Below are 17,766 nucleotides of genomic sequence, written 5' to 3' on the forward strand. Positions count from 1 at the left end.
AGGAGGGGAGTGAGGGGCGTTTCCATGACGTCCATTGACTGCATAAGAGGATTTTCCATCCTAACGTCTGCAACTCTGTCACAAACATCATCTGCAGGTGATCCTTCTCAAGGGGGGGGAAACTCCCCTGCACACGCACACACACATTCACACACACACACACACACACACACACACTTTGCACATACGTGAGTCTATTTCCACCCTTCAAGGATGCAGGACTGAATGCCAAACCCAGTCAATATGTATTCTCAGTATGTGTTGCCAATGTGGGACTTGAACTCACAACCTTATAGATGAAAAGCTTTAAGCTCGCTGCAGTCAGGGGAGTCAACCTTGACCTGGGACTGTGTTGGTATGTTTGCACATAGAACACCGTCAGAGATATAGGTGTTATAGGAGAGGGCCTCAAAATGGCTTCTACTAATATCTGGTCACACGTCAGTCCGCGTGGGAACATCGATCCGAAGACTGTTCGAGAAGGTTTGCAGGAGAAACCAGTATAACAGCCTCTCTCAGTGTGCCAGGGTGTTCTTCCTTGGCCTCTCGGTTACACAAACATTCCTCTTAAGGGGGATGGCCTGCTGTCTCCAGGCGCCTGTGAGACACATACTTTACTTTGGTTTGTCTTATCCCACAGCCTTGAACCCCCCTCTCCTGCACACACACACACACACACACTTTACTAGTGACAGTGATAGGCTGTTTGTGATGTGTTTAACTGTCCTGTGCCTCCATAGTTATCCCACTCCATCTAATTCTCCAATCCTCTAAGCCTTCAGGGTTAAGCCGTGCAACGATGGATACTGAAAGTGGAGAGAGAGAGAAAGAGGGAACGAGTGAGAGAGAGACATTCATAGAGCACTCAACTAGACAAAACTCCATCCCTCCACACATCCTATTCATCATCTCCACCAGCCTCTGGCTCGTGTCTGACCCATTATCTGTCCCTCTCCTTTCATCTAGACCTCTTTACTCCTTCCATGCTGCCCCCGTCCGCCCCATGAATCCCTCTGGGCCAGTTGCAACTGGTTCTCTTGAGAGGCGAGCGAAACAAGCGCTTCTCCGCCGCGACAAGCATCTCTCTCCTGCTGGCATCATCTCCACAGCGACCGGGAGCATCGCTAAGGCGACGCCCTCTTGTCAGGACCATCGCTAAGGCGACGCCCTCTTGTGACACGCCTCAAGCAGCTCTTGTGGTTTGTGGGCAGCAGGTGCGCCCTGGGGAGGCACGCGGGGAGTCACAGCGCTCCCTCCTCTCTGCCCTCACCACTCTGCTGCTCACTGGGGAAACACTCTGGACCGCAGTCAACTCTGAAGATGAACCTGTGGGACCTGAGATAAGAATGTGCTGACACGGGAGAAAGCTTCTTGTTGTGTTTGTCTGCGGCGGGGTTGCCTCTCGGCTCATTTGACTATTTGGTTCTCCGTGTACCAACACTGATACAGGGTGTGCCCTACTCCAGAGGAACAAGCGTTTAGTCCAGGAGAGAACAGAGTCAGCCTCGACTGCAGGGGAGGACCGGTAGGTGGCCGAGGCGACCGTGCGGGAAGTTGTTAACCAAGCTGAGCCGAACACCCGGTCCGAGATGGAGGGTTATGGACACGAGCACTTCAGGGGGGACAGGGGCAGCCGCCAGCTGGACTCCCAGAGGACCATGGGGAACGAAGAGCCCCGCCCCGCTGGCAAGTCTCCCTGGGGAGGGGACCAGCCCCTCCGGCTGAGCCCCCACGGACAGGGCCACGAGACGGCCGCCCAGCGCTACAGCGCCACACGCATCCAGGCTGGGCTGGGGCCTGAGAGGTGAGTCTGGCCCCGAGGGCGCAGAGCCACCAAGGCATCCAGAGGAACTGAGATATGTCATATAACTGTGGAGAAGTCTTAGGCACAAACAAAAACTGTTCATTTAAAAAGTAAAGCAAAAATGCTTTGAGAAATTTTTCTATGAAAAGACCCCCCCCAAAAAATCTCGACATTGCACTTCTACACTGCCGTACAAATATAGAAGATAACAAATTATATTTAAGACAATGTTCATGTAAAAAATCTTGTGTGTGTAAGACTTAAACACAGTAATGTATATATTTTTATATTTGTCCTATCATCAATCGTGAGACAGAGACCTAGTAAAAGTGAAATATGAAGGCATGGAGAGTGAAGCACAGGGGTAATCTAAGTAGAGGTTATTTACTAATGCACGCTACTGCTAAATGTAGGTGAATTGTTGGTTAAGTTGAATGACTGTTGCTGCCAGGTGCTATTTAAAGCACATACTGCAAAGTACTAGGACTTCTAATAGAAGTACTTGGCAGTTTCCTGACAGCATGTCAGTGTTTTGAGGATACAAGAAGCATGTATTCAGGTCTGAGTCTCTCGCTGCAACATTGTGTGATTCTCATGGCTCTGTCTTCACAACCACCAAAATGTAAATAAAGCTGGAAGGATCCACTCTCACTATCCTCCCAGCTGTGTTTACACACACTGTGACTCACCCTTGAAGGTAAATCTCTCCTTGTTATACCATAACCAACTGACAAATATATTTGACTTGTAAACATGCTTAAAGAGGCCCCACTTAGTGAGAGGAAGATGAATCTCAAAGGCTCAGGGGTGGTTCAGCTGTGGATCAGGGCTGCCCTAGCCTGTTCCTGGAGAGCTGCCACCCTGAACGTTTTCATCACAACCCTAATCCAGGACACCTGATTTAAACAAATACCTGTTTGACAAGATGAATCATATTTTTTTCAGCTGGGGTTGTAGGGTAAACCTACAGGAGGGTATCTCTACAGGAGCAGGGTTGTATGGTAAACCTACAGGAGGGTATCTCTCCAGGAGCAGGGTTGAACAGCATAAAACAGCTTCTCTCTTAAATCATGCAGCTATTTTGAGAATGATATGACGCCCTCTTCTGTAATGCTAGATCAGACAGAGAGTGTCTGTAGAGGGGGGTTCGGTATGAATTAGGTGCTCAAAATAGCCACAGAACACTGTCACTGTTTGAGGAGGAATCTGTGACCCATATTTGCAATGACCCACATTTAACCTGACACTAACACACACACACACACAGTCACCCCGGGAGTACTAGGGAACCCTCACAGCAGCAATAGATTACATTTACATTACATTTAGTCATTTAGCAGACGCTCTTATCCAGAGCGACTTACAGTAAGTACAGGGACATTCCCCCGAGGCAAGTAGGGTGAAGTGCCTTGCCCAAGGACACAACGTCAGTTGGCATGACCGGGAATCGAACTGGCAACCTTCGGATTACTAGCCCGACTCCCTAACCGCTCAGCCACCTGACTCCCTAGATTCTGCAAGTCCATGTAGCTCATGCACTACACAGGAGTTTCTTCGTCAACACATCATTCCTCAGCTCTCCATTTTGATTTACAACCAAGAACAGAACAAATCCATTCTCTCAGGACAGCTCAACTTTTGTTTTACCTTGTCAACAGACTATAAGCCGACTATCCATTTCTGCTGCATTAGGAATAAGTGACAACATTTAAGTGGTACCATGATAGCTGTTATGTAAGCATGCTTGGAAATAACCAACATACAGTTCCAGCTGGAAGCTTTAAAAGCTCTTAGAAGGCACCAGCAACTCAGCTACAGTGGATCCTGTCTACTTACAGAGGGAGAGAGAGGGGGGTGGGGGGGTGCAGAAAGAGAGAGAGGGGGGGTGGAAAGAGAGACAGAGAGAGGGGGGGAGGGAGATAGGGAGATGGCCAGAGAGGAAGTATGTTTCTGTTTATCTAAGGTGAGGGAGAAGATCATGATTGTCTTCCATCAATTCATACAGCACACACTTCTGCTTTAATCTATTCAGTGTGGCTTACAACACTGACTACGTTACTGACGTTAAATACACTGGGGAATTCCTTTTTTTTAACTGTACCTTCGAACTTTGGGGTGCGCTAAATTAAAAAGTAACCTTTCACAGGTTAAGCGGGTTTTCTACCGAAAGTGAGAATTTAGCCTGTTGCAGAATGTGGTCTGAATAGAGTGGCTCTTCCAGTAGCAGCACATCCGGTGGAATTGAAAGGTTCGTGTCATGTGATGCTTAAATCAGATAGTGGTGCTGTCCAATTTCAGACCAAAATCCCAATATAATTGATCAACTGAACCTTTGAAACACAATATGCAATCAGATGTATTACTATCAATGACGGTGGAAGTTTATTGATTAACCAAACTCATAGGGTTAAGCACGCGCCTTGGTCCCACGTGCTGTTTTAGGAGAGAGGAGACCGGGGGAGATGAGATGACTAGACTGACACAGCATACATAACCAGGATAGTTTGCCAGCTAGGCAATCACTTTGGACTAGCTATTCAGCAGCATCACTTGGGATCTCAATTCCGACTGAAGCCTACATCTTATTGGAAGTCAGTTTGGGTTTGATTGTAATTTGCAAGCTACTAGTCTTGTGTTTTCACTAATTTTCTGAACACGTTCCTGCGACTAGACTGAGCCAGTAAGCTAAGAGTAAGCTAGCACAGTACACAGCTGTGAAGTTCTTATCAGCTAGCAACTGAAAACGACCAACGTGCAATTCCAGAGAGTAGGAGAACGTTTGGAATTGTATATGTACTGAATGTCTTATATTTTTCTAGAGATATGCTACCTAAATAGCAAACAATACGAGCATAACGCATCGCTAGCTAGCTGACACATGCGTTGTGAATTGAACACGTATTTTGTACCTCATGCGTGGCATGAAACTAGCTAGCAGGATATGATGATTATTCTCATATTACTTTGCGTTTACAATGTAGTTAACGGCGTATACTGGTGACACTATTGTTTTAACGTAACGTTAGTGTATGCACTGTCTGGTTCATAATTTCCTACCGACATGTCTGATCAGCTACAAGCTAACAAGCTAATGGTGTGCGAGCGGTGATACAGTAGTTATAGCATCCGAGTAATTTGCTTTCAGATGTTTATAGATTAGCCATGGCTACCATCGTAAATTCCTTGTTTATTGCATGTCAGATTCATATAGCCCTCTATGCAAACGGCCCTGTGTGACCATGGCTAGTTGTAAAAAATGAATGACGATTGAACTGAAATTTCAGGGTTTTGTAGCTAGTCGGATGTTTTGTTTTCATGTCATGGGTGTGACAGTCTAGTTGCTAGTCTAGCTACAATCGATTGTGTGCTTTCCGTGGATGCGTCGTTGTTTAACCTATGTAGTCTAGGTCAGTAAGGCGAACAATGTTGTGGTAAAACATGTCAAAGTGAACGTGAGTAATATCAACGTCTGTGTGGCCGTTTCAGATGTGTTTGTTTAGACGCGGATATTTTATTCATGCTCGAGTTTTGTTTACACACCCCTGTGCCGTCTAGAAAAAATGTCTGCTAAGTGTTAGTGGGTCACCCACTTCCCGATGCGTAGTCATGTCAGGGGCAGGGCATCCATGTGCCAGCAGCTAACTGTTTCTGTACATGTTGCCAGCCGTGAATTTATGATTTTAATCACTGATACAGACATTGTGACACAGGCTAGAATTGTCTATATCCCTAACGCTGGACTAGTTCTGGTTTTGTTTATTTAAAGAGTGCGTTGTCAGACCTGAACGTTATTCATCAAACAGCTAATTATTTTGTTCTCTGACAGCATGGCAGACTACTTGATCAGCGGAGGAACTGGCTACGTCCCAGAAGATGGTCTTTCGGCTCAGCAGTTATTCTCCATCGGAGACGGTCTCACGTACAAGTAAGTTGGTCTACGACACTACGAGTGAAGTTAGTCATTGAGTTGTTAGGTAGATTGTCTGAGTAAGGTCAGGATCTGTCTGAAAGCCACTCGCGATGTTGGGTGGGATGCGGGCGGCGTAATGTAACGGGAAACGCATTTTGAACCGGCAGATCTGACCAACAGTGTGTTGACGCCGACGGTCTAACGGCAGAAGAGCTTTGCTCTAAAGGGGACGGGGTGACTTACAAGTGAGTAGAACGGTTAACTTCTAACCATTTTACACTGTCACAAAAAAAAACAACAGAATTCTAGTCAGATGATGCGTTCATACAGGGGAAGCAAATCATGGTCCTTCGAACGCTAAACTGATCATCCACAATTTTGGTTCAAAGAAATGCCTTCTTGACATCCTAGTACCTAGTACCCTAGTTTCCTCTAAGCTTGTTTAACTAAATTCACAGTTGGGAGTTGAGGGGAAGGGTATTATTGCTACGCTAACAATGCCACAGGGCGGATATTTGCTTCCAGTGTTGATATGACTGCATCCATATCTGCCACTAAGAATCCGCATGAGCTGCTATCTGATTCTTTGTGACACTGAATTCCTTGTTGTCTTTCAACGCGGAGATCTTGTTCGTCACTTCTTTTCTCCAGGCTCCTCTTCATCCACCCTCTGTCACCTAAAGCACTGTCTCCTACGATTTAATACTCATTTCACTTTCACTAATACTGCATCCTCAGTGATAATCCTTCTTGAACTCACTTGATTTCCAGATGCTGTGTTTGGTCCCCAGACATGGTACTTTGACCTGCTAGTCATCAGTGTAATCAGTATCTGTAGGTCTTCTAACATCTAAGACTGTTTCCCAAACCTTTTGGAAATGTTTTGCTTCTCGAACGTACCTCTGGGTAAAGGTTCTGGTAGTCCAGGGTGCAGAGCGACATTCTGTGAAGTAGTGATGCGGTTCAGGAAAGCTCTGAACGTGGGTCTGTGTGTAGTTGCATAGGATGAACAGCCTAAACTAGGGAGAGTCTACTGTTTCATGTTGATAGGACAGCAACTGTCCATGCACAAGATGTGACCGTGACAGCTCAAGTTTGCTGGGTTACTTGGGGGGGGGGGGGGTGTGTGGGTGTGTGGGTGTGTGGGTGTGTGGGTGTGTGGGTGTGTGGGTGTGTGTGTGTGTGTGTGTGTGCAGATCGTCCCCCTGCACAGTAATGAAGCGTGCTGTACTGAATGGGAAGGCTGTGCACATGACCATCCTGAGGTACTGTCATGTGAGCTGTTTAACAGGAGAAGGAGGGGAAGGGTTATGTAGGGAGAGGGTTAGATTAGACTATCCCAGGGTGCTTCTCTTGTTGGGGCTGGACTCTGGTTCTAAAGCCGTAGCTCTGGGCGGGGTACTGAGGCCTGGTTCTAAAGCCGTAGCTCTGGGCGGGGTACTGAGGCCTGGTTCTAAAGCCGTAGCTCTGGGCGGGGTACTGAGGCCTGGTTCTAAAGCCGTAGCTCTGGGCGGGGTACTGAGGCCTGGTTCTAAAGCCGTAGCTCTGGGCGGGGTACTGAGGCCTGGTTCTAAAGCCGTAGCTCTGGGCGGGGTACTGAGGCCTGGTGTTAAAGCCGTAGCTCTGGGCGGGGTACTGAGGCCTGGTTCTAAAGCCGTAGCTCTGGGCGGGGTACTGAGGCCTGTTTTGGCTGGAGGTAAGGTGGCTAAGCGCTGGCAGATGTTTGTGTCGGTGGTCTGTTCCTGTTTGTGTCTGGAGTGAAGCACACACTCCTCCCTCTCGTTCCGCGTGAGAAACTGAGTTTAGTGTGTGTGTGTGTGCGTCACTGTCCTATCGTGTTCTGTGTTCCACTACCTCACGCTCAACTCCTACTCCATCCGCTGTGCCACCTTTCCAGCTCCAGGAGACGCTTGTGGTCTCTCCTCCTCCTCCTGTCTCCTCCTCCTGTCCCCTCCATCCCTCTCCTCCTCCTGCACCCTCCCCCCCTCCCTCCCTCTCCTCCTCCTGTACCCTCCCCCCCTCCCTCCCTCTCCTCCTCCTGTCCCCTCCCTCCCTCTCCTCCTCCTGTCCCCTCCCTCCCTCTCCTCCTCCTGTCCCCTCCCTCCCTCTCCTCCTCCTGTCTCTCTCCTTCCTTCCCTCTGGTCACAGACAAAGCCCTCCTTCTCCTCCTGCTGTCTGTGTTTTTACACCCTCTCGCCAAACCACCAAATATACACCCGTCTGCGAAAAACACTCCTCGCTGTTCGCTTTCTCTCTGTCTCCCTCTCCCCTTCTCAGTCCTGCTGTCTGGGTTGTGTTTGTGCAGTGGGAGGCAGTCACCATCTGTTCCCTGCAAACCCCCCCAAAAGTTTAGTATTTAATATTTTAAACCATCTATTAATATATGAATGGATTGAGATATACAGATGCACTGCAAGAATATCCAGCAAGGTCATGTTATAGGTCTTAAAATGTTGGAAGATAAGCTTTTGTTAAACTGTGTGTTCTATTTACGTCACATGCTTCCTAGAACTCAAATCAAGTTGTCGTCCACACAGCCCCTGACCGGCCCAGCAGAGTTACATTCACAGCACATCCGTGTCCTAGTTGTGTGTGTGTTTGCAGTCACGGCCTGCTGGTTTCCTGCTTGTTCTCCCTGTTCAGCCTCCTGACCAGATGGGACAAACGTAAACGTTTCCTGGTGTGTGCCAACTCTCAACACCTCTGGGTTTGAAGCTTTTAAATAAGTCAGGCGGAGGAAGCGAGAGTTATGAATTCAGCAGGAGAGAGCGTAACACACGACGCGTCGCTCTGTTTGCCAAACAACGTTGGGTACTGAGACTTCAGAGGATGAGCAGGTGTGGTTAGCGGGCGTGGCAGGGCTCTGCAGGACTCGGCTGGGCTCTGCAGGACTCGGCTGGGCTCTGCAGGGCTCTGCAGGGCTCGGCTGGGCTCTGCAGGGCTCGGCTGGGCTCTGCAGGACTCGGCTGGGCTCTGCAGGGCTCGGCTGGGCTCTGCAGGACTCGGCTGGGCTCTGCAGGACTCGGCTGGGCTCTGCAGGGCTCTGCAGGGCTCTGCAGGACTCTCAGTCTGAGCCAGCTGTGCCAGGTCGGGCTTAGCGACCCGCCAGCACCCCGTCCGAGGTGAACTGACCGAGAACTGGTCTGAACCGGTCTTGGTGTGTCTGCACCCACGCCTGCCCTCGGTGGGGTTCATGGTTGCGTTTTGCTATTGTGGCGAACATGACCGTGCGTTCTACACCTGACCCCTGACCTTTCATTCTGCCTCTTGTCTTCCAGTGACTTTCTGATCCTGCCCGGCTTCATCGACTTCAGCTCAGACGAAGTGGTGAGTCTCTCCTCTCTCATCTCTCCTCTCATCTCTCATCTCTCATCTCTCCTCTCTCCTCTCTCATCTCTCCTCTCTCATCTCATCTCCACACGTTCAGGAGGAGGGTTAGAGTGGATTTGAGCAGTATGGTCCCGGAAGTCCGTAACAATCGATCAATCAATGTCCATTCTCCATTTGTCTTGACCTCATGTTTAAGTAGAGGTGAGCAGTACTAGGTGAGCGATACAGTCAAGATGTGTCGATGTCCGTAGCAGTATGGCTGACTCTGAACAATCAATACTCATTCTCCATTTCTCCAGAACTCATGTACGCAGATTTAGGGAGACATGTTTGAGCAGTAGGGTGAAGATGTAGGACTTGTATTCCAGCCCACTGGAAGCGGACGGGCCCTCCCCTCTGTGTTTGAGGTTTGTGACTGGGGGAAGGTTTTTACTAGGCCACAATCCCCGTATTTAACTTTTAGTCACCAGACACTCCTACGCTGACCCTGCCTCTTTCCTAGACCATAAATCTTATTACAGCACAGAGTTAGACACACTAACGTAAACCAGATCTTTTCTGGTAATTGCATGTTTTCCTGAAGGTGTTTTGGTGTCTTTCTGAGCGTCCGAGTCACTCCAATCTGGCTGTTCTATTTCAGTCAAAATGGCAGCTGTCCTCTGTGTTTATGGTTGTACCATGAAGGCTGCTCTGCACTGCTCTCGCTCTCTCTCTCTCTCTCTCTCTCTCTCTCTCTCTCTCTCTCTCTGTCCCCCCCCCACTCTCTCCATCCACCCCTCTTCTCTCTCCCTCCCCCCGACCTATCAGGGGGATGATGGGAGTGTTAATCTCAGGCTTTAGGTGAAATCCCTCCCCTCTCTGCTGTCCATCTTTGGGCATTTTAATCTAATTGATATCTAATCCCCCCCCCCTCCCCTTTATTTTATTCAGTGTAGAGCAGAAGTGTAGTGTCTGCTGGATCCCTGTGTGGTTGAGGGTTGTCTTCTTAGGGTTGAGTCCTGGCCTAGTTTCCCTGCTCAGGAAGCAGACACACGCCTGAATAACTTCCACTCCCTTGCGTTTGTCCTCATTCCAACCTGAGGATGCAGGCCAGTTTACGTAACGCCCAAACAGTCGGCCGTGCCTCCGTCCGCCTCGCAGCGAGGTGCTAAAACTCGTCCTTCCGTGGAAATGTCCCCCCTCTCGTCCAACCTGTCGATACGTCCTTCGCCTCGCAGGTTAGGGGCTTGTGGAATCTCGCGTTTCGGTGGAAGATGAGCGTTCAAAATGGCATCCTAAACGTTAGTCTCTGTGCTTGCCTCGCCTGCAGATGAACTCTCTACGTTCAGAAGGGCTGGAGTCTGTAGTTTATGTCTGGACATGGGAGGCCAGCCGGGATGTTGTCAAACACGTTCTGGTTTCCCAGGAAGGAGGAATGTGTGCAGCATCTCTCTCAGGCGGGAGAAGTGAGGTGCTGTGTGGGGGAGCTGGGAAATAACAACCCTCTCAAGGTAGTTTATCAAAGCAAGGACGTTCCCAAGCCTGTCCACATAGTTAAGAGTGAAGGTCACAGGATTATTTAGGTTTCCCCTGATTCGGTTAACCATATCTTGCCCCAACCACTGCAGTGTCCTCTGTCATGTGCACCTCATGAGCCATGTTGTCGGGTTAAGTAGGTTCAACGCGGCAGTTAAATCATTTGATGGTTTCTCTGAGGTCTGGTCACAGGTGGATGACCATGCTCTCTGGATGTACGCCCCCTAGTGGACACAGAGACATTCTGGTTGTCCTCTGCTCATGCTACCTCTGCTAAGTGGAACATGAACTATTCCAAACAATATTGTTTGGCTTTTGTTGTTGTTATGAGAGAGGGGAGGGGAGAGAGAGGAGAGAGGTGATTACAGAAAGAGGGAGAGTGGGGAAGACATGCAGGAAATGTCCCGGGCAGGAATCGAACCCAGGCCCTTCAGTTAAGGCCTGTGTGGTATGTGCTCTTACCTGTTGAGCCATTGGACATTCCTCCCAGGGTGTTTATGATGTGGATGCTCTGCAGGGCTGGGATGGTAACTGTTGTGTCTCGTTCCCCCAGGACCTGACCTCTGCCCTGACCAGGAAGATCACCATCAAGACCCCCCTCATCTCCTCCCCCATGGACACTGTCACAGAGTCTGCTATGGCCATCGCCATGGCGGTAAGGTCCTGGGTTCACTGTGTGCGGGTGGTTGGGTTTATGATATGTGAGTGAGATATAGGGAGTCAGGTGGCTGAGCGGTGAGGGAATCTGGCTAGTAATCTGAAGGTTGCAAGTTCGATTCCCGGTCATGCCAACTGACGTTGTGTCCTTGGGCAAGGCACTTCACCCTACTTGCCTCGGGGGAATGTCCCTGTACTTACTGTAAGTCGCTCTGGATAAGAGCGTCTGCTAAATGACAAAAAAATGTAAAATGAGTGTGTGGCTGGTGTGTGTCCAGGAGGGAGGGGCCTGACTGACTGTTCTGTGTTGTAGCTGATGGGAGGCATCGGGATGATCCATCACAACTGCACCCCCGAGTTCCAAGCCAACGAGGTCCGCAAGGTCAAGGTAAGAAGTTTATGAAGTTTGTTAAATACAATTCTTACTGCACTGGCAGCTACATTTACTTGTTTTAAGAATAAGCGAAACTTAACTTGGCATTTATGCAGTCAAACATGGCTTTCTCAATAAAAAGCGGCTTGAACAGATTTGCCGTTTTCAAAAAGTGATGACACTACATAGTTATATCTATAACATCATGTATAATAACATGCACCCCTGACTGGATCACTTGGTGGACCCTGTGGTTGTGTGTGTGTGTGTGTGTGTGTGTGTGTGTGTGTGTGTGTGTGTGTGTGTGTGTGGTGGCTCCTGCAGCGGTTCGAGCAGGGCTTCATCACAGACCCGCTGGTGATGAGCCCACGCCACACGGTGGGAGACGTGATCGAGGCCAAGCAGCGACACGGCTTCTCCGGGATCCCTGTGACCGAGACAGGCAAGATGGGCGGGAAGCTGGTGGGCATCGTCACCTCCAGAGACATCGACTTCCTGTCAGAGAAGGACCACAGCCGGCCGCTGGAGGAGGTGTGTGTGTGGGGGGTGTTTCTGTGTTCAAGTTTGAAGTTTGTTTTTGCGTTTGTAACACGTTCAGGTACATCTTTCGTTCAGGTTTTCTTTGATCCTGCTGCTCTTGACGATCCCTAGCGGACAATCTAAACCTCCTAATAAATCATGTACACCTGTAGTAAGAATTCCTATTGTGTGTTTGCACTCATATTGGAGAATGGGATGAAATCTTTAACTTTCTCTGACTGGTTCTGGTTTCCCAGGCGATGACTAAGAGGGAGGAGCTAGTGGTGGCTCCTGCTGGCGTCACCTTGAAGGAGGCCAACGACATCCTGCAGAGGAGCAAAAAAGGTCGGACATTTTTATCTCAGGTCTTGTCAGTTTGTTTGCACGATGAAAGAATGTTGTATTTGTATCGATGGTTGGGTTACCTTCTACGTAGTAGACTGTCCTATCCTCGGTAAATCTGTTTCAGCGTAATACAAAACATTCTACAAACTTAAAACGTTTATCAACCTGTGGGTGTTCTAGTTGGCTCTGTCAGTCCACAAACATGGCTGCTGTTTCCTGACGTGTGTGTCCGTGTGTCCAGGGAAGCTCCCCATCGTGAACGACAGTGACGAGCTGGTGGCCATCATCGCCCGGACGGACTTGAAGAAGAACCGGGATTACCCTCTGGCCTCCAAGGACTCCCGCAAGCAGCTGCTCTGCGGCGCCGCCATCGGCACGCGGGAGGACGACAAGTACCGCCTGGACCTGCTGGTGCAGGCCGGCGTGGACGTGGTGGTGCTGGTGGGTTCAGGGGAAACACGGCACTTTCAGAAGCCAGTTCTCAAGCAGCATTGTGGATAATGCTTGTGTCTCTCTGCAGGACTCGTCCCAGGGGAACTCTGTGTATCAGATCAACATGATCAACTACATCAAGCAGAAACACCCAGAGCTGCAAGTGGTGGGAGGAAACGGTCAGCTACATGGCATGTTTTTGCATCCAATTATAAAGCCCCAAGCGTATGTCACATGACATCCTGCAGAGAGTGTGTGTGTGTGTGGTCTCTTGTGTAACGTCCTTTGTATGAAACGCATGACCATGTGTGTGTTGCAGTGGTGACTGCAGCCCAGGCTAAGAACCTGATCGACGCAGGCGTGGACGCGCTCAGGGTAGGCATGGGGTGTGGCTCCATCTGCATCACCCAGGAAGGTAAGCACCTCCACCTGCCCTCCACCCACATTTACATTTAGTCATTTAGCAGACGCTCTTATCCAGAGCGACTTACAGTAAGTACAGGGACATTCCCCCCGAGGCAAGTAGGGTGAAGTGCCTTGCCCAAGGACACAACGTCATTTGACACGGCCGGGAATCGAACTAGCGACCTTCTGATTGCTAGCCCGATTCTCTAACCGCTAAGCCACCTGCCCTACACCCACACCACACCACACACAGTAGGTACACACAGTAGGAATGTATTGCAGATTTAAAACTATATGTATGTTTATCTTTTTTTTTGTAGTTTTTTCTCGTCAAACTCCAACTGATTTGAGGTGTGATCTCTGTGCTCTGTGATCTGTCAGTCAGTATTGGAAGATGCAGTTAAACTGACACCCAGTCGGTTACGAAAGCAAGCACATAAATAGGCAGATGGTGTTGTCATGGTGATCTGGGTTGCCATGGGGACATGCCTCTCGTTCAAACAAGGTCATGTTGAAAGATAACAGAAAAGGACAAAAAAATACATTATCAATAAAAATATATTTAAGTAATGAAAATACATCCAAATAAAAGATGTAGTTGTGATGGCAGCATGTTCCTGTTAGAGGGCACTGAGGGCAGGACTTCTGATGCAGCGTTATTAAAGGGCCACTTGAAGGCATTTGAACCCTGTGAGCACACCAATCACCATCCCTCACAGTATCCTGATGCGCTTCCTGTTTCCTGTGTTGCAGTCATGGCGTGTGGGCGGCCCCAGGGCACCTCCGTCTACAAGGTGGCTGAGTACGCAAGGCGGTTCGGGGTGCCCGTGATCGCCGACGGGGGGATTCAGACCGTGGGCCACGTGGTGAAGGCCCTGTCACTGGGGGCATCCACAGGTAGCCCCCCCCCCCCCCACACACACACACACACACACACTGAGGTGTGGTTACCGACTGCCTTAACGACCTGGTTATCTCCCTGGCTATCGGCCTTAACGACCTGGTAATCGACCCAGTTTTCTCCGTTCCCCTCCAGTGATGATGGGCTCGTTGCTAGCGGCGACCACAGAGGCTCCCGGAGAGTACTTCTTCTCTGACGGTGTGCGGCTGAAGAAGTACCGCGGTATGGGCTCCCTGGACGCCATGGAGACCAGCACCAGCAGCCAGAAACGCTACTTCAGGTACCAGGAGGGGTTGTCATGGAGACACGATCACACTAGATACTGGTTACCAGAGATCACACTGGTAGAGACATAAGTGAATTGGGTACCAACCGTGAGCCCAGGCTGGCGTTCCCAGGCTGGCGTTCCCAGGCTGGCGTTCCCAGGCTGGCGTTCCCAGGCTGGCGTTCCCTCCCTGGCGTTCCCTCCCTGGCGTTCCCTCGCTGGCGTTCCCTCCCTGGCGTTCCCTCCCTGGCGTTCCCTCCCTGGCGTTCCCAGGCTGGCGTTCCCAGGCTGGCGTTCCCAGGCTGGCGTTCCCTCCCTGGCGTTCCCTCCCTGGCGTTCCCTCCCTGGCGTTCCCTCCCTGGCGTTCCCTCCCTGGCGTTCCCAGGCTGGCGTTCCCAGGCTGGCGATCCCAGGCTGGCGTTCCCAGGCTGGCGTTCCCAGGCTGGCGTTCCCAGGCTGGCGTTCCCAGGCTGGCGTTCCCAGGCTGGCGTTCCCTCCCTGGCGTTCCCTCCCTGGCGTTCCCTCCCTGAAGCCTGTCCTCTCGTCCACAGTGAGGGGGACAACGTGAAGGTGGCCCAGGGGGTGTCTGGCTCGGTCCAGGACAAGGGATCCATCCACAAGTTTGTCCCCTACCTGATCGCAGGGATCCAGCATGGCTGCCAAGACATCGGAGCCAAGAGCCTGTCTGTGCTGCGGTGAGTGGACCAGCTGCAGCTTACACACAGCACACAGCACAGAGCTCACAACACAGCACACAGCGCAGCACACAACGCAGCACACAGCGCAGAGCTCACAACACAGCTCACAGCGCAGCACACAGCGCAGCACACAGCGCAGCACACAGCGCAGCACACAGCGCAGCACACAGCGCAGCACACAGCGCAGCACACAACGCAGCACACAGCGCAGCACACAGCGCAGAGCTCACAACACAGCAGTTCAGTCTTTGTTGTTTAAACACACGACTGTGCTTGGGAGGAAGTGGATGTGCACTGTGGGTGAAGGTGAGGTGCATTGTGGGTGAAGGTGAGGTGCATTGTGGGTGAAGGTGAGGTGACCTCCTGACCCTGAGCTGTGTCCTCCAGCTCCATGATGTACTCTGGAGAGCTCAAGTTTGAGAAGAGGACCATGTCTGCTCAGGTGGAGGGAGGAGTTCACGGGCTCCACTCGTAAGTACACACACACACACACACACACACACTAGTTAACAGTAAAACTGTCTGGCACGTGGAAAATCCAGAAGACATCAAAAGTGTCCTTCTGTTTTTCTCTTGCACCATAGATATGCTTTTGTCCCATGTAAGTATGTACATGGAGGAGTTTTATATGCAGATGTTTTAGTACACATAACTAGGAGTTGTGTACACATATCAGGCTGCGCTTGATGTTCCCCTCCTGGTTCTCCTGGGTCTCCTGGTTCTCCTCTCCCAGTCCTGCAGAACCCAGCTGTCTTCTCCCTTGTCCTTTGGGCCCAGATGCGTAGATTCACAGTAGTGGGGACACAAACAATAGTCAAACACTTAAGTTTGTGTTGTCGTACAAAATTCTTTGTACAATACATTTTTTCAAGAGTTTAATTATTCTTAAACTGCATTTTTTTGTATTTTCACCCAAGATATTGACCGTTTTATAGCAGTAATCTGTTTAATGTCAGTGAGGTGTCAGTGTGGGTGATATTGGTACTTCCTGGTTGCGGCGTGGTGGTCGTGACGTCTTCCTCTGTCCACAGTTATGAGAAGCGGCTCTACTAGAGGACAAGGCAGGACCAGGTGTGCCCCCGACGCCCCCCCCCCCCCCAGGACAAGGTGTGCCCCCGACGCCCCCCCCCTCCCCCAAGACCAGGTGTGCCCCCGACGCCCCCCCCCCTCCCCAGGACCAGGTGTGCCCCCGACGCCCCCTCCCCCACCGTGACCAAACGCAGCCGCCACATCTGATCACACACACTCACCTCACACACACATCACACTCAGCTCCCCGGAAGGCTCCTCCCCCCCCCTCTCCACCCAGGGTGCCTGGTGTCTGGGCCGGGAGGGAGGTGAGGAGGAGAGGGGAGCATTTGCAGGAGGACTGTCACATGGGGTTCTGCTCTCCAGGTGAGGAGAACCAGGGTTCTGATTAGACTGCATGTGGGTCTGTTGTGTGTGTGTGTGTGTGTGTGTGTGTGTGTGTGGAGGCCAAAATGGGATGAGCCAGGCTTCTGAAGAAGGCCTGTCCTGGTCCTGATGGAAGTGTAGCCATGCTCGTCTCCTCCACGTCCTGGTGCACTCTCTCGCCAGCGAGCTGCCACCCGGCTCCAGGCCCCCCGTGTCCCCCCTCGCTTGCGCAGACCACAGCCCCCTGGTCTTGCCATGTGCATCGTGGCAGATCCTCCCTTATCTATGTCCTCAGCTGACACTCTAAGAGTTCCACATGTTAACTGCTTTGAGTATATTGTTTAGGCGAACGTTTTTACCGTGAGACTCCTTGCTTGAGGTACGACGAGTCTCGGGCCGTTATGAAGGCGTCTTGGTAGTTTGGTACTGTGGTGGAACCAGCCCCTGACCTGCGTCTCTGGGAACCAGACCTTCAATCATATGTGAGTGTTTTCCTCCCCCCTCCATCCTCCCCCCTCCCCCCTCCCTGTGACCCTCCCCCCTCCCTGTGACCCTCCATCCTCCCCCCTCCCTGTGACCCTCCATCCTCCCCCCTCCCTGTGACCCTCCCCCCTCCATCCTCCCCCCTCCCTGTGACCCTCCATCCTCCCCCCTCCATCCTCCCCCTCCCTGTGACCCTCCCCCCTCCATCCTCCCCCCTCCCTGCGTTAGATGTTGTGAACCAAATGAACCCCGGGGCTCCTCAGAGCTAGCTGGGGACCTTGAGCTAACCCTAACCCTTGAGTGTTTTGGACCAAGAGCTAGACTCGTCTGTAGATCAGGGATGTTTTTAAACCGCAGGTGGTTGATTCGAGGACCGCAAGTGCATCAAGAACCTCCTCTGCTGAGAAGCGTTTTAGAGAAACCAACGTGACGGAATGTGAGCATGATGGGGTTTTGTTTTCTACGCATGCTTTTCCTCAGTTCTTTTCGACAGGCCTCGATGTAGAGGTGTTTCTACTCTTTGTTTTTATAATCAGTTATGTACTGCCAAGTGTGACGTGGTCTGACACGCTCTTTTTGTTATATCAAAGCCAAAATAAGCACCCTCTCCCTCTGATCCACCATGTCCTGTACAAGATTGTGGCACCGCTTGTCTGCTTGTTGTAGAGTTGAAACCTGCTCTCACCAGAGAGATGCCTTGAGACAGGGTCAGGATTATGGCTGCACATGACCCA

At 50.8% G+C, this 17,766-nt stretch overlaps 1 protein-coding gene across 5 annotated transcripts; it reads left to right on the plus strand.

The window, feature by feature from the left end:
* The first annotated feature begins 4,256 nt into the window (after nucleotides 1-4,256).
* LOC136959899 (inosine-5'-monophosphate dehydrogenase 1b-like) lies at nucleotides 4,257-17,078 on the plus strand. Of its 5 annotated transcripts, none has more exons than XR_010878794.1 (17): nucleotides 4,257-4,395; nucleotides 5,631-5,729; nucleotides 5,882-5,959; nucleotides 8,993-9,041; nucleotides 11,113-11,214; nucleotides 11,530-11,604; nucleotides 11,914-12,120; nucleotides 12,366-12,453; nucleotides 12,695-12,894; nucleotides 12,974-13,064; nucleotides 13,205-13,300; nucleotides 14,044-14,187; nucleotides 14,327-14,471; nucleotides 15,008-15,151; nucleotides 15,542-15,625; nucleotides 16,186-16,261; nucleotides 16,336-17,078. XR_010878794.1 is itself a non-coding variant. In XM_067254124.1 (16 exons), the coding sequence occupies exons 2-16, from the start codon at nucleotides 5,632-5,634 to the stop codon at nucleotides 16,205-16,207; spliced, it is 1,623 nt and encodes a 540-aa protein (XP_067110225.1). In that variant the 5' UTR covers nucleotides 4,257-4,395; nucleotide 5,631; the 3' UTR covers nucleotides 16,208-17,078. The 5 variants fall into 5 exon arrangements, 1 of the variants encoding a protein (XP_067110225.1); XR_010878795.1 differs by having other exon boundaries at nucleotides 4,306-4,495; XR_010878796.1 differs by lacking the exon at nucleotides 5,882-5,959.
* The last annotated feature ends 688 nt before the right edge of the window (nucleotides 17,079-17,766 follow it).

Source organism: Osmerus mordax, chromosome 17 (assembly GCF_038355195.1).
Source record: "Osmerus mordax isolate fOsmMor3 chromosome 17, fOsmMor3.pri, whole genome shotgun sequence".
Lineage (NCBI taxonomy): Eukaryota > Metazoa > Chordata > Actinopteri > Osmeriformes > Osmeridae > Osmerus > Osmerus mordax.

What these genes read in the sequence shown, in the direction of transcription:
- LOC136959899 (XM_067254124.1), top strand. Translation starts at nt 5,632, where the DNA reads ATGGCAGACTACTTGATCAGCGGAGGAACTGGCTACGTCCCAGAAGAT. An exon ending in GTCACTGGGGGCATCCACAG is followed by an intron (nt 14,188 to 14,326) that starts GTAGCCCCCCCC and finishes GTTCCCCTCCAG; the next exon opens with TGATGATGGGCTCGTTGCTA. An exon ending in AGCCAGAAACGCTACTTCAG is followed by an intron (nt 14,472 to 15,007) that starts GTACCAGGAGGG and finishes TCTCGTCCACAG; the next exon opens with TGAGGGGGACAACGTGAAGG.